This window comes from Cebidichthys violaceus, unplaced genomic scaffold (assembly GCF_023349555.1).
Source record: "Cebidichthys violaceus isolate CVI_PGR_0920_01 unplaced genomic scaffold, fCebVio1.0.p SCAF_7, whole genome shotgun sequence".
Taxonomy (NCBI): Eukaryota; Metazoa; Chordata; class Actinopteri; order Perciformes; family Stichaeidae; genus Cebidichthys; species Cebidichthys violaceus.
In genome coordinates this window covers 7,864,246-7,878,072 of record NW_027176927.1, presented here as the reverse complement: position 1 = coordinate 7,878,072, position 13,827 = coordinate 7,864,246, and the positions used below count along the sequence as shown (strand labels likewise).

General features: G+C 43.4%; 1 protein-coding gene across 1 annotated transcript in view; it reads right to left on the bottom strand.

The window, feature by feature from the left end:
• Positions 1-9,402, bottom strand: part of snrka (SNF related kinase a) — a 47,560-nt gene extending 38,158 nt beyond the window's left edge. Inside the window, 2 exon segments of the mRNA XM_068735947.1 lie at positions 7,727-8,440; positions 9,191-9,402. Of these exon segments, the coding sequence (XP_068592048.1) occupies positions 7,727-8,315 (589 nt within the window). The 5' untranslated portion in view covers positions 8,316-8,440; positions 9,191-9,402.
• Between the last annotated feature and the right edge of the window lie 4,425 nt (positions 9,403-13,827).

The window sequence follows — 13,827 nt, the reverse complement described above, 5'->3', positions numbered from 1 at the left end:
CTGTTAGCAATGTGGGCACTCATCCTGAAATTAAATCCAGCAGCTTTGACTCAGACCATGTCCTTGTGTCTCAAACCCAGAGTGCAGTTAGTTCCCAACCTTCGCCACCTGTCACCCCATTCATTCCTACCAGTCTCTCTCTCTCTCTCTCTCTCTCTCTGTCTGTCTGTCTGTCTCTCTCGGGAGCACGGCGAGCTTTGACTAATCCCCAACAAACTGACTGACAGCTGACCATTTGCTCTCTCAGCCGCCGTGCCTAAGTAGGCCTCAATCCTTCCTTGGCTCTAGAAATCTCACTCTCACTCTCACTCTCACTCACACACACACACACACACACACACACACACACACACACACGTTACCCACTGTGCATTCTTATGCTTTGAAATTCATGCAAGAGGTTCATGGGTCTGCTAAGGATGTAACAATTCTCCAAGTCCACGCTTCGGATGTCATCTGGTATTTCTTCTGGTTTGTTTGTTTTTTCCATTCGTAACTCGCACTTGACTCAGCAGCCGCTGACTGAGAGACCCCATGAATGATCTAGTGTGGCCACTCCTGCAGTATTGACACTTTGCCTTTTATTTCGACACATTTTTAAATCCAAAACGTTGCCATATTGGCTTAGTTTGTTTTTTCGACACAAATTTTGCCATGTCTGGCCGCTGGCCTCGTCACCTCGAAACAGTAAAACATTGTAAACATGAGTTTATGGTCTCAATCTCTAGTTTCAAGTCTTCTTCAATACAGCATGATGTTCATTTAGTAAATTATGATCCATTTAGAGTCAAAGAGTCAGGGCGGGGCTACCTCGTGATTGACAGGTTGCTACCGTTTAGAGCCGTATATGGTAACTTTCGTTCATCGATTGCAAAAAGTAAAGATGGCAACGGCCAAAACTCGAGGATTCAAAATGGCAGTCCACAAACCAACGGGAGACGTCACGACGACTGGTGGTTTTGGCTGATGTTCAACTGGATACTCCTTGTGTGTTTATTCTTTTCTTATAAAAACCCAGTAAGGCGAACCTATGAAGACCCGGTTACATTACTAATGCAAAACAAGTTGGATTTAGCACCACAATGCCGTCCTTTTGCATGAAATCAAACCGGTTTAAGCTCGTACACCGAAAAGATGAAGTGGGACACACACAGACAGACTTTCATGTCCCTCGGGCAGCTTAACCCGCTTTATAGGCCCACCATCTCTCAGCCACTTAATTAAGACTGGGCCATCTATTCAGTAATAGTTCTAATCACATTTTCATACCACTTCCATTGTGGCCAATGAAGGGAATTGCAGCAACTAAACTGTGTATTGCACTGTGGCTGCAGACATGCTTAGCTCCTGTGAAGGTGAGAGGACATTGAGAAGGTCCAACAGCAGAACAGGCCGAGCTCAATAAGGGGAAGTACTGGTCAAAGTAAAAATTTCTGAACAATATTTGGAAAATGGAGTACCGTCAAAAGTGGATTTAAAGGGGTAGAGATATACTAATAACATCTGATTTTAGATATTCTTCTGTTGTCAAAACTTTCTTCACAGAAAAGTTTGAATTCATAAAGCTCAAAATAAATACAGTGGAGAGCGCTCACAGTGACCACGGTTTCATTGATCAACCACTAAGGATCAGGAAGCTCATTCCTACACAAAATGTATTTATTCAATTTTTTTTCCCCTGCTGCACCGAAAACATACCGAACCATAAACCCAAAACCGAGGTACATGTGAAAGAGTGAATTTTGTGTACTGTTACACCCCTAGCATTAGCTAATAAAGATAAAAACAAATTAAAAATAATTGGCGAATTACTTGGAAACGAGCGGCAAAAGGCCTTTTGACATTTCAATAAGTATGAAAGGCACTGGTGCACGTTATGAAAATGAATGACGGTTGAATTGCATTTAGTTGCTTTCGTGCACACTGGTTCGCTGTTACAGTGCCGTGTACCGGGACAAAACAGAGACGTCGTTAAATGCTTTTAGCAAAATCCTGACGGACCAGTTTGTCCGTGCACAATTCCTACAAACCTTCAGTCAGTCTGACATGCTGACTTGTGCAACACATGCCTCTTTGACACCTGTACGTGACTAGAGTGCGTGCGTGCGTGTGTCTGAGCATGCACATCTTTCCATCCTGGTCGGCCACAATAAAAAGCCTCGGGCACAGAGCGAAATGCAGCTCGAAGATAAATAAAGGCAGCCGGAGGTGTGGGTGCGCCGATGTGCTGCACTCACAATCTAACCTACAAATGCATAAGAAGGACACCATAGTTCATTCTGCATCACATAGCCTCCTATTCACAGCGGCTGTATTACTGAACCCACACCAGGGTCCATGAAACGCAACTAAACGAGGAGCTAAGACAGACTCACTGGGACAGAAATACAAGTGTAAACATTGACGCTTAGCCAGATAACATTCATACAAGTGTTATACTCTGTCTCTTTTTGTTTCCACTGGATATTCTCTAATGGCAGTGAAACCAAAGCCAGCAGGGCCATACAAGGCTTTCTGTGACCCTTACCATGTAACACATGTGAGTCAAAAGTACCAGAGCTTTATATGTTAGGCACGCCAGGAACGAGGACATTTACATTTCTTCACACATCAAGTGGTAACATTATGGGGTTCAGTCACGATTAGTAATGATAGCTGGCACAGGAACGACTCTCTCGTGATCAGGGATCTCTGAAAGTTATTTTTTTTTACAGTTAACACTGACTTTGGGATGGTTCATATTATATTTGGGATGGTGGTGGTGAAAGAAATTAGCCCAGTGTCAATTCTAGTTCTTGGAAAGAAAATCAGAATCTGCAAAAAAATATGCAAAACAAAAACTGAATCGGCAGTGCAGATATGTACAAAATTTTAAATCTGCAAAGAAAATTACAATTGATTCATCATACACAACAAGTCTCTCGACACCAAAGTTACTCCGTCATCAGTAAGGGTTTCATTCTGAGCTCACACATGTGATTCAAGACAACACACATTAACCCAAGGAACAATCATGCAAACTATTAGTAAAAACATTCACCAACATTTTGTTTAGGGAGGAGAACGGTTCAGACAATGAGGAAGCTGGTCTTGGGCCCAGCGGTGGGAACCAAACGAATGAGTTCTAATCAAAGCGAACCAGTCTGTGTCAACACAGGACGGTGTAATCGCTGCATCCTTCCCCCTCTCCCGGCCCAGTCCAAACAATAGCGTGGATTAACTGTTCTTCCCATCTTATTGGCAGCGGGCAACAGAAACCACGGCTGCAATTAGGAGGCCGCTCTCCAGAGACGGACTCCTGATGATCCGTGGTGCAGACAACAGGGCCGGCGAAACAGCCCTGCAGGGCGCAGGCACACATCCGCAGTGGGGAGGGTGAGACAGGCCATCAACGTAGACAGGAAGGCTTTTGTGAGGGTAGGGCTTTCCGTCAGCTATGGAGTGTGTGAACATTTTGAACCCCTTAATGCAATCTTTGACCCATCTCCGCTATCAGTTGGAAGGTGAAAGTAAGACATCGCCCTCTGAAATGAATCTAATTGATTGCACTGCACTTTATCCCGCCTCCATTGCGATTTATAACAAAAAGAAATACACGGTCAAGGAATGCGGTTCTCGATTACGCTGTTCTGATGATCTTTACTTTTATTTCCCAAACATACCTGAAAACACAAGCCAAGTAAGACGAGATAAGAAGGGCTTTGCTAGAAAACCAAAAGTACACCTTTCTGAGGCCTGGTCTGCAAATGTGAGTGTAGTTCAAAAACGTTTGATACATATGGATTCTGAATATTTAAACATTCATTTTATGCACTTTCAATACAGTGGTAGATCTCTAGATTCAAGTCTTCTTCAATACAGCATGATGTTCATTTTGTAAATTATGGTCCATTTAGAGTCAAATAGACCATAAAGCAGGGTATGCAAAACGGAGGGGCTACTATGACATTGACAGGTCGCTACAGCTGTAAGAGCCGTATACGACGTCTCTACATCACTCCTCCGCAGCTCAAATGTGGTCACTTCCGTTCACTGGTTGCAAAAAAAAAAGATGGCGATGGCCAAAAACATCTGAACTGGCTTCAAAATGGCAGTCCACAGACCAATGGGTGACGTAAATTTCATATGTACAGTCTATGGTACACACACACACACACACACACACACACACACACACACACACACACACACACACACACACACACACACACACACACACACACACACACACCCCGTGTCATCACCACTCATATACAACCAATGTGTTTGTGATTACATTGTCTACAAGAGCAGATAGCTCTTCAAAGAGCTAACCTCTTAATTCTGCAGTCAAAGTGCATCTAAAAATGTACACAATCTTCTTTTTCTGAATCGTCAATTCAGAAAATGTTTCATTTAAAACTCAGAATGTAGTATGGAACTTAAATGCACTAGATAAGTTTAATGTTGACATAATATTATTGTCTGAAAATCAAGCAAGACATTTTTTTATTTTTCTAAGGAAACCAATTAGTGAGACTGATCTTTTTTCTTTGTTTATAAACTATTGCTCTTTAGTAATAAGGAAGAAGTACTTATGATCCGATTACTTGATGGAATAATCGGTAGAATACTTGATTACTAAAAATTATCGATGGTTGCAGCCCTACACCCACCACAGTCCCACAGAATCCTGTAGGAAACACTGGGCTTGTTATAATCTTTTAATAAAAATCTAAAATGTTATGCCCTCGATGTTGTGCCAACTTTGTCCTGTGGTATCTGTATTTTTCAAGGTATTGCATCGAACTTAGACAAGTGCAAACAACAAGCCCTTTTATCTTATTACACTATTTTTCAGAGCCACAGACCCACGAGGCTAATGGCTCTGACCACAGCATGCCGGGCACCACCACGGCTTCAGCAACACTAAACTAAACTGCTGCACAGAGAAGCACAGACAACACAGCACCAGAGAGCGGCCATCAGTGGCTCCAACTACTCTCAACACTACAACAACTGCAGAGGGCTGTGGCTGTACAGCACGGCCAGAAGTAGAACATGGTGCCTAAGTGTATCACATACACAGCAGCTACCTGGCAGAGAGCGCAGCTTGTTTGTCCCATAAACAGTGCGGCTCTGCACAATAAAGCATAGTGAGCTGCATACATCCAGTGCCCATCAATAATACTGAGTAGTTGGGCTATCAAACGACCTCTCAGCGCCAAAATTGTGGATAAAACACTTAAATATGGCAAATATCTGTGTTATTTCTTCATTAAACAACAGTCTTTGCCTTAATGGTTTGTCTCCCTGGACTTCACAAATAATATTTTTTTGTTTTTCATGTTCATCTGGTTCTTTGTCAGATGAATCAATTTTGTGATGAAGGGTTAATTGAACTTTTTACTCCACAATCAAACATCTTCATTTGCCAGATGCCCGTGCGCACAGTTAAACCACCAACACACATGCTGCATTGTCTGGTTCAGGTTCTGACCCTAACAGCAATATTTAAACATCCCTAAAGGAAAAAATATTAAAAAAAATATTTATTTGCACGTTTTGCCATTTGCTGTTCAGCATTTACATTAACTACATTTTAGGTCCTGTTTTCAAACAACTCACGTTTGCTGGCTGTCACAGTAACACAACACGCTTTTACTGCTTGAGAGATTATCAAGAGTTCAGCAGTCAGATAAAATAGTGACTGTCAGAGCAAGCGATAGAAATGCTGATACAGCCCTCAAGAGTCTGAGACGCTCATCAACAAAACTAAACACTAGTCTTGCTCCCTCAACCTGTTAATTAAAAACCTGAACATCTCATTCAAGAACGATACAACTGAATAATCCCGTTCTACATATCACAGCTCGTACTACAGGTCAGCAATGTTCTGTAAGAAGCCCACATGCCCTGACCCTCGGGTCCCTGTGCGCCACATGCAGCAATTTGGCACTTAGCCAGCTGTTCATTCAGACCGTCTGCATGTTTCCTGATTAATCCATCAAGGAGCTCTAAGATCCTTCCAGTCACTTCTGAGGGGTCAGTGTGTGTGAGAACAACAGAGCAATACTGCAAAGCAATAGACCTCCTTCACTGGCTAGGGTCAAACATACAATATCGAGAGTCTGTGTCTGTGAGTGCGTGTGTGTAAAGGTCAATGAGAAAAGTTACCACAGTTTCCTCATTGCCTGTGCTGCACCTATGTTGGTGAGAACCTTAACTGAAACAGGGGAAACAAATAATGCCAAATTTACTGCCTCTGAAAGCGTTTTCTACACACACAAACAAATCATGAGACTGATTTCAGGCTCCCTCCAGGATTAACACCACATGAGCAACCACACCGGACGAAAAACAAGCTTAACTGAGCACATCTCATTATCCAATTCAAGAGCTGGACTTAGTCCCGTGTTCCTGCCGTCGTTTGAGCTACCCGATGTGAGAGATATCATATCAGCAATGGACGGACACGCGATCCGTTTGTCTGCGCTCTGTCAAGCCTCGTAGAAAATCAATGAGCCAGTTAATTCAGTGCAATGGGACACTCACTGACATCAGTGCTAGAAGAGCTGACCTTGTAGCACATGGCCCACAGCGGCCAGCAAAATGATCAGTGTCAAGTACTGTTAGCAGCATAATGCTAATGGAACACACAGCTTGGTATTCACAACAAGTCCAGCTCTGATTGTTGTTTTGGAAAAACTTCTAATTATAAATCGGGAGAAGAGTTTTGTTCACAAATCCAAAGAAAATAATGAAGTCTTCAAATGATTCAAAGTTGTCCCCTTCTACTTTATTTTGCTTGCAAGGGAAAGATGCACCACAGCCACCTCAGCCAGTGTCTGTGATGAAAAGTTCAACATCGTACAAGATACCAAACCATTTTATGCACACATGAGTTCACGCTCTGGGATAAATCATAGACAGGGAGTGGATGTTTTCGTACCCTGGCTATCGTTCTTATCTAAATACATGCCAGGTGCGTTAACTGGGAGTCAGTGATTGTTCTACGGTCCGTCTCAAACTTGCCATACAATCAAAGAAGACACTGTGTCTTCACTTTCTCTTTCTGAAGTGGGAGTGTGTGACCAGCCTTGAGAAACAAGACACTGTGTTCATTAAAACTGATTAACTACTTCTATAGGACTGCTGTGTTATGTCAGTATTTGTGTTCCTCACCTTACCTTTCAGTTTTACATCTTTTAAAACATTTCATGATATAAGAATATATTTTTTCCCATTACATTGTTCCATTGCACGGAGCCCTGGCGTGGGATTGGGGTGCTCTAAACGCAAAAACGAGCTATGCTTGGGCTATGTGAGCAAACTAACAGCCATGGTGTTACAGCAAGGTGTGACGAAAAAAAATGTGTGAAACAGGTGTTAGCCACACTGCCGACCTCATTACACCACTGTACCAAAAGATGGATTTTAATAGGACTTTGATAAAGATGTCCTGTGTAGTTGGATGCCAAAAGCCTGTGTTCTGACAAAGGACGTGCTTTTTCAGGGGGTGAGGGATTAAATAGGTGGACCGGACACTGAGTTAGTGCCACGGGCAACAAGCCTGGTGCATCAAACTTAAAACAATCGATGGATCATAAAGCTTGAAGGCACCAGACTTTCAGAAATGGGCTGAATCAAAGAGCTGCTGCGCTGTATCCCTCTGCCATTTTCTAATGAACAGCGTGACTCATTTCATTGCTTTAGCATCATTCATCAGCCTACATGTTTTACATACCTACGGCTGGAGCATCATACTCATCGCCCAGCAGGATTTCCGGTGCCGAATATGCCAGAGAGCCACAGCTGGTCGTTAGCTTTTTCCCCGGCTGAAACTTGTTGCTGAATCCAAAGTCGGTGAGCTTGACGAGCCCTTGCTTCTCGAAGAACACCACGTTCTCCGGCTTGAGGTCCCTGTGCACCACATGAAGCCGATGGCAGTAGGAGATGGCGTGGACGATCTGGGCGAAATATTTCTTCGCCAGCTCCTCATTCAGACCCTCCTCGTGTTTCATGATGTAGTCGAACATATCCCCTCCGTCGCCTAGCTCCAGGATGAGGTACAGCTTGGTCTGGGTGTCTATCACTTCATACAGGCGCACAATGTTGGGGTGCTGGACCAGCTTCATGCAGCGGACCTCCTGGAACAGGTGGCCCGTGGCCACGGTGTCGAGCTTGGTCTTGTCGATCACCTTCACCGCCACTTTCTCCCCGGTGAAGACGTGGCGCGCCAGCTTGACCACAGCAAAGTGGCCGCGGCCCAGCGTCTTGTCCAGGTCATACAGGCCGGCAATCTTGCCGTCGTAGCCCCGCTTGAAGCCTGCCATAGCTGGAGAGGGCGACGGGGTGAGGGGGGCCCCCACTGCAGGCCGGGGCGGGTTGGCTGAGTCGTGCGGGTCCAGCTTAGTTCAGTTCATCGAAGGCTGAGGGAGAAACCCATGGCTCCAGCTTCCTAGAGGATAGGAAACACACCCATTTACCACAATTTCAACACTTATTACATTACACAAGTTGACCATTAAACTGAAACTAAACATATGCAAATACAATGTAAAACATTTCTCTAGTTCACCTCAATGTAATATTTGAATGAATAATATACCCATGCACTCCCTTACTCACAGTGAAGCATTGGGCAGAATAATATTTGGATATGTTATTATTATTATATATGTACGTTATACTTGAATCCCCTGCTTGCTGCATATTCAGAGGAGGCAGGTTGGACTTGTTTTGAGAGGATGGCTGCTGCCCTAACGTTAGCTAGCGTTAATGTACCCTGGCGTACTGCAACAATAAACCAAGTTTCCTAAACTGTAATAAAAGGCTTCCTATAGTTGCACGCATAGGCTGCTGTTTGGCTACCACGGCGGAGTTTGACAGACTAGCCCAGAAGTCCGCCGTACAACAGGCCCAGCGGTAGCACCATCAACTCACGTTAGCCTCACGCTACCAGGGGCTAGCTCGTTGTTCATTGATTAAACACACGTTAGCTCCCAAGCCGACTGACGCGAACCGCTCCCGTTGTCCCACGTTAAAATGTCGCCCGCTAATTCACGAACCCAACTCGGCAACAATCTCTCAACAAATACATTTAGCGGTGAAACAAAGCGCTGGCCACACAGGTATAAAGGTTCACATATCACACGGCTAGCCCTGGTTAGCATGTAGCAAGCTAAAGTTACTCTACGGCTCGGCTCACCTCTCCAGCTTCGGTAAACATAAAGCCCCCGAGTCCGGTCTCTACCGGGTGCCTTGGCTCCTACGGGTGCTCTCTACTGAAGCTTCTCGCAAACTGTCGGGGAAGACGAGGAGGTGACCGCGGCACTCAGAGGGTGCCTATGCCCGGGGTTCATCTGTAAAACGAGGCATTGCATCGTTGGCAACGGCAACCCTGATCGGAATCGTTGTATCCTCCCAGCCGCGGCAGTGGGGCTGTGATGCTGCCTTCACGTGCTGAAACAAAATGTCGAGATTTTCAAAACCATCAGATTTCGCAAGGATTACCATGGGGGAATCATTGTACACCTGTTCGTAAATTATGTCCACTTTTCAAAAGATATGCATCTTGTTCGATTGTCAAATGAAGAAAAAAAAGTTGTTTTCATTTCACGTTTTCGATATTGTTGTTATCATTGTTGGCTTTCCTGCGGGACAAGTTTGACAAGTTGCATTCACTATTTGGAAGCTTCAGAGTTTGGTCCTTACGAGGACCCCGGAAAGGCAGCACAAGAGCATCGCCAACCGCATTCAGCTCTGACGTCAAACGAAGTCTTTTGATTGGGAAAGGTGACTGAAACATTATTCTATTTACACAACAATGAATGGCGGTATATTATTTGTAGCTCATTGATAAAGGCATGGCAGTTGGTTCCTAATGAAAGGGACGGTTTTAAATTGGTGTGTTTTGAGATAATCAGTACGTCCAACATGTTGCCCAAATAGCGTATCATTTAATACTAGGCGACAACACTTGATATAGTGATTATAGTGTATTTGTGTATCATAGTACATGGTTTACATATCCTTCTGTAACAACTGGTCCTCCCAATACATGGTGTGCAGTGACATCTAGTGACGGACAATTAATTTGCCTTGAATATCATGCATCTATCAACTTTCTTTCACACATAATTGCAATGAAGCCATGAGTCATGTTGTTAGTCCCTTCTGTGCTTTTCCAGTAGAAAACCCAAATAAATGAGAATGTAGTTGTAGGCATCCATCCAGTCATACTGTCCGATGCAATTAAGGCCAGACACCCCAGGCAAAAACAATGTTTTTCATGCACTGGTCAATTTTGAAATATTTTGGCTATTTTTGCATCCATAACATGTCTTCTTTCAGACTAGTAATACAAGAAAAAAAACATCCAAAATACACATGAAGTTGTTCATTTTACTACTTTGTCTATTCAAATCTGTAAATTTCTCCTGAATTCATCAAAAGTTAGCATTGGATAATGCCTCATTTGTATATTTTAACATAACAGTTCCAAAACTTAGTAATACAAAAAAGAATTGTCTTAATACAAGCAATCAACTGGGGAAGTGTCATGGTGATATCTATTAGTTTAAAATGTAAAAAAGTAAGGAGCTTCAGTCCAAACAAAAAGTGATATGCTCAGATGTCAGCAAGTGCATGTGTGGCATTACAGTGTGAATGCTTGAGTCAAATAGGAAAGGGTCACATCAAATTAGGACTTTATCCAATGATGCAACATGCTCTATCCTGATCTGCTGGGAAGAATAGCGTTCATCCCTCCAGTAGCGTTCAGAGACTTGCACTAAAGGTGTTCAAGCAGTATGCAATACCTTATTAACATAGCCTACACAATGTTATTTTTAGCCTTCAATTTTTCATTAATTTGTAGATAATTTTGGTTTTAACCACAGTGTGAAAGACAAGGACAAGGTGACCTGAGCTAAATATGTATTTTTTTAATTTATCTATTTAATATAATATTTATTTATAACTGACCATATATTTACTTATCTACATTTGTCAAAGTATCTATTGATTTGGTTATGATTTCATACTCGCAGCAATAAAAACAATGCTGGCAGTGTTGCTTTTTAAACTCAAGATGGAAGTGTTGCCTTGTATTTGACTCGTCATGACACAGTGTAGTATGGCCACTGATACGCTGCTCTCAAAATATCAGTTTGTTTCTCAGGAGTTTGTTTTAAAGAAAAAAATTAAAATATGCTGAAAATGTTTTTGGATGTTGTTTTTTGTGTGCTAAATGATCCGCTTAATATATCTTGATCACATTGCAGCACGGCCCATTCAATTCTGGGACTAAAACATTTGTTTTTTAACTTTTCTCTTCATTGAGCCCACTAATAACTTCAGAAAAATGAGCTATTCAAAACTAAAAGAGAGTCCCAATTCTTAATTTAAAGCTGTCGTAATGAACCTAGAGTATACAGTATGTCACAGTGTAAGTACTATGACACCATGGATATACAGTCTTCTTCAAATTCAATATATTGCATTACCGCCAACTAACTTCCTTGAAATCAGCATCACAGAGAACCTGACATGGTCGTCACACATCTCCATCCTGGTTAGCAAAGCTCATAAACGGCTGTATTTCTTAAGGAAACCTATGGAGGCAAAATTCCTGTGCCAAGTTTTAAGATATTAAAAGACAATACCCACCCAGCCACAACCTGTTCACCCTGTTGTTCACCCGTACCACCAGATTCAGAGTAGCTTCTTTCCTCTGGCTGATTTCATCCTCCACCCTCCACCATATAATGTAGTTTTTTTTTTCTTATGTAGCAAAATAAGACAACAACTGTGTTTCATTGCCCAACCCTGTTGAACAATGGCAATAGATCAACCTTGAACCTTATACCTTTAACTGCTGGATTTAAATTAACTCTCCACTTACTAAATAAAACAATAATAACTCCCTCCCACCCATTTCCCACTCTGCTACAAAGTATTTATTTCCCAGCATAAAAGCTTCTCTCAGCTACTGCTCTACACCTTCAACAGAAACTCCCACAACACCCAGAAATCTCCTTGCTGCGTCTATAATTATGTCAGTTTTCTCAGATTTTCCTTCTGCTCCAGCAGAACAGATAATTACCATTGCCACAAGGCCAAAAACTTTACCCGTACAAAAGCAAAATTCCTCAAGCTTACTGACTGACTTGTCCTCCTTGGCTTCCTGTCTCACACCATACAAGGCCTTTGCCGACTTCCTCATGCGTCCGTCTTTTCTTAGCTCCAACCCTGATTCTTTCTTTGTCCATACTCTCTTTGGACAGTTAGCTCCCATGCTGCATGATTTCCTTTGCAAAGATGGCACTCTGCTTCTTTCTCACAGTCTACTTCACGTTCATTTCCCCCACATTTACCACATGTGACAAAAATATGGGCTGGCTGTGGCTAGTGGGTAGAGTGGGTTGACTTTTGACCACAAGGTTGGTGGTTTGATTCCTGGCCCCTACTGCTCACAGTCCACTTGATGAATAATTATTGAGCAAGACACTTGGTAGCATGTTTTTTTCTAACTAAAATGCTTAGGATGTATAAATGCAGAGGTCAATCTTCCCAAACTTCCAACAGCTCTGACGTTGTAGCGGTTCTGGAACATACTGCCATATGTTCTAGAGCACGACTGGATTATGGACCGGGCCACGGGCCAGTGCTCCAGGGCCTCGGACTGCCAGATGGAGTCCAAGCCTCAAACGTAAGACGTCTGGAGGAAGTTGAGCGCCATGGCCCTCAGTGAGCATAGGCTGACTACTAGGACTTTTTGTCCTTATAGTGTCCTTATAGTGTGAGCCATCCACTAAGACCCTCTAAAGGGTGAGCAGACCACTAGCTCCTCAGCACCTAAAGGGCTCCAAGCATGAGCTGGCCACCAGGGCCATCATGCCTCAGTGTGAGTTGACCACTAGGGCCACCAGGGCCCTCGGTGCATACATTGAGTGCAGCAGATGGGGCCAGGAGCATTTACACCAGCTCTGGTCAACTTGAAACGACCCGAGGTGGCAGCCTTAGAGGCCCCCTGTCCCGCCTGGATCTTGCCGATGGCTGCGCCCTCTCTCCCTGCTGGAATGGAACAGTGAACCGGTACCGACTGTTCAGGGGTTCCGCGATACCTTACCCGTCTTGAAACATGTACCCCTGTCTTGTTTCCCATGCTTTGTTGGTGGGATTTTTCTTGACGCGCCATCGCCATTCATATCTATACAGCCAATGTGTTTGTAATCATATTGTTTCTTAGAGCACAAAGTCTCTTATTAATGTTGCTCTCGAAGTGCCTCAGATTGATACATTTGACTTTAGACTCCATCCCCGACACGTTTTATTGGCCACTGTGCACATATGCATAACACCCCCCCTCCCCCAATTGTTTTTAGATTTTCTCAACTTATTCCGTCTGACTCTTTGACTTGCACTTGAAGACAATCAAGCTGGATTGTTTTATATATCGATCAGTTTAACTTCTCCCTCTTCCTTCTGAACCTATCTTCCCACAGTGGGCCTCTACAGACAAAGCTCCACATCCAGCCCTGTCTATCAGACCCCCGAATCTTCATTCCACCCATGCAGGTTTTCTTTCTCCTGTTCACTCTCGCATTAACTCGATGAATCCACTTAATATTTTTTTTCTTTTTCTTCTCTGAGGTTGCCCTCTGCTTCTAAATTCAAAATTCTCGACATCCATATCCCCCGCTCCTTGCTCCTCCAACTCGCCCTCCGCTTATTAAGGTCAATCAGCCTACGTCCAGATAGGCAGTCGCTTTCGCTTTCTCATTTAATTTCATATTGCACTCTGCAAACATGCCAAGCCTGCAGAGACCTTCCTTGGGTTTG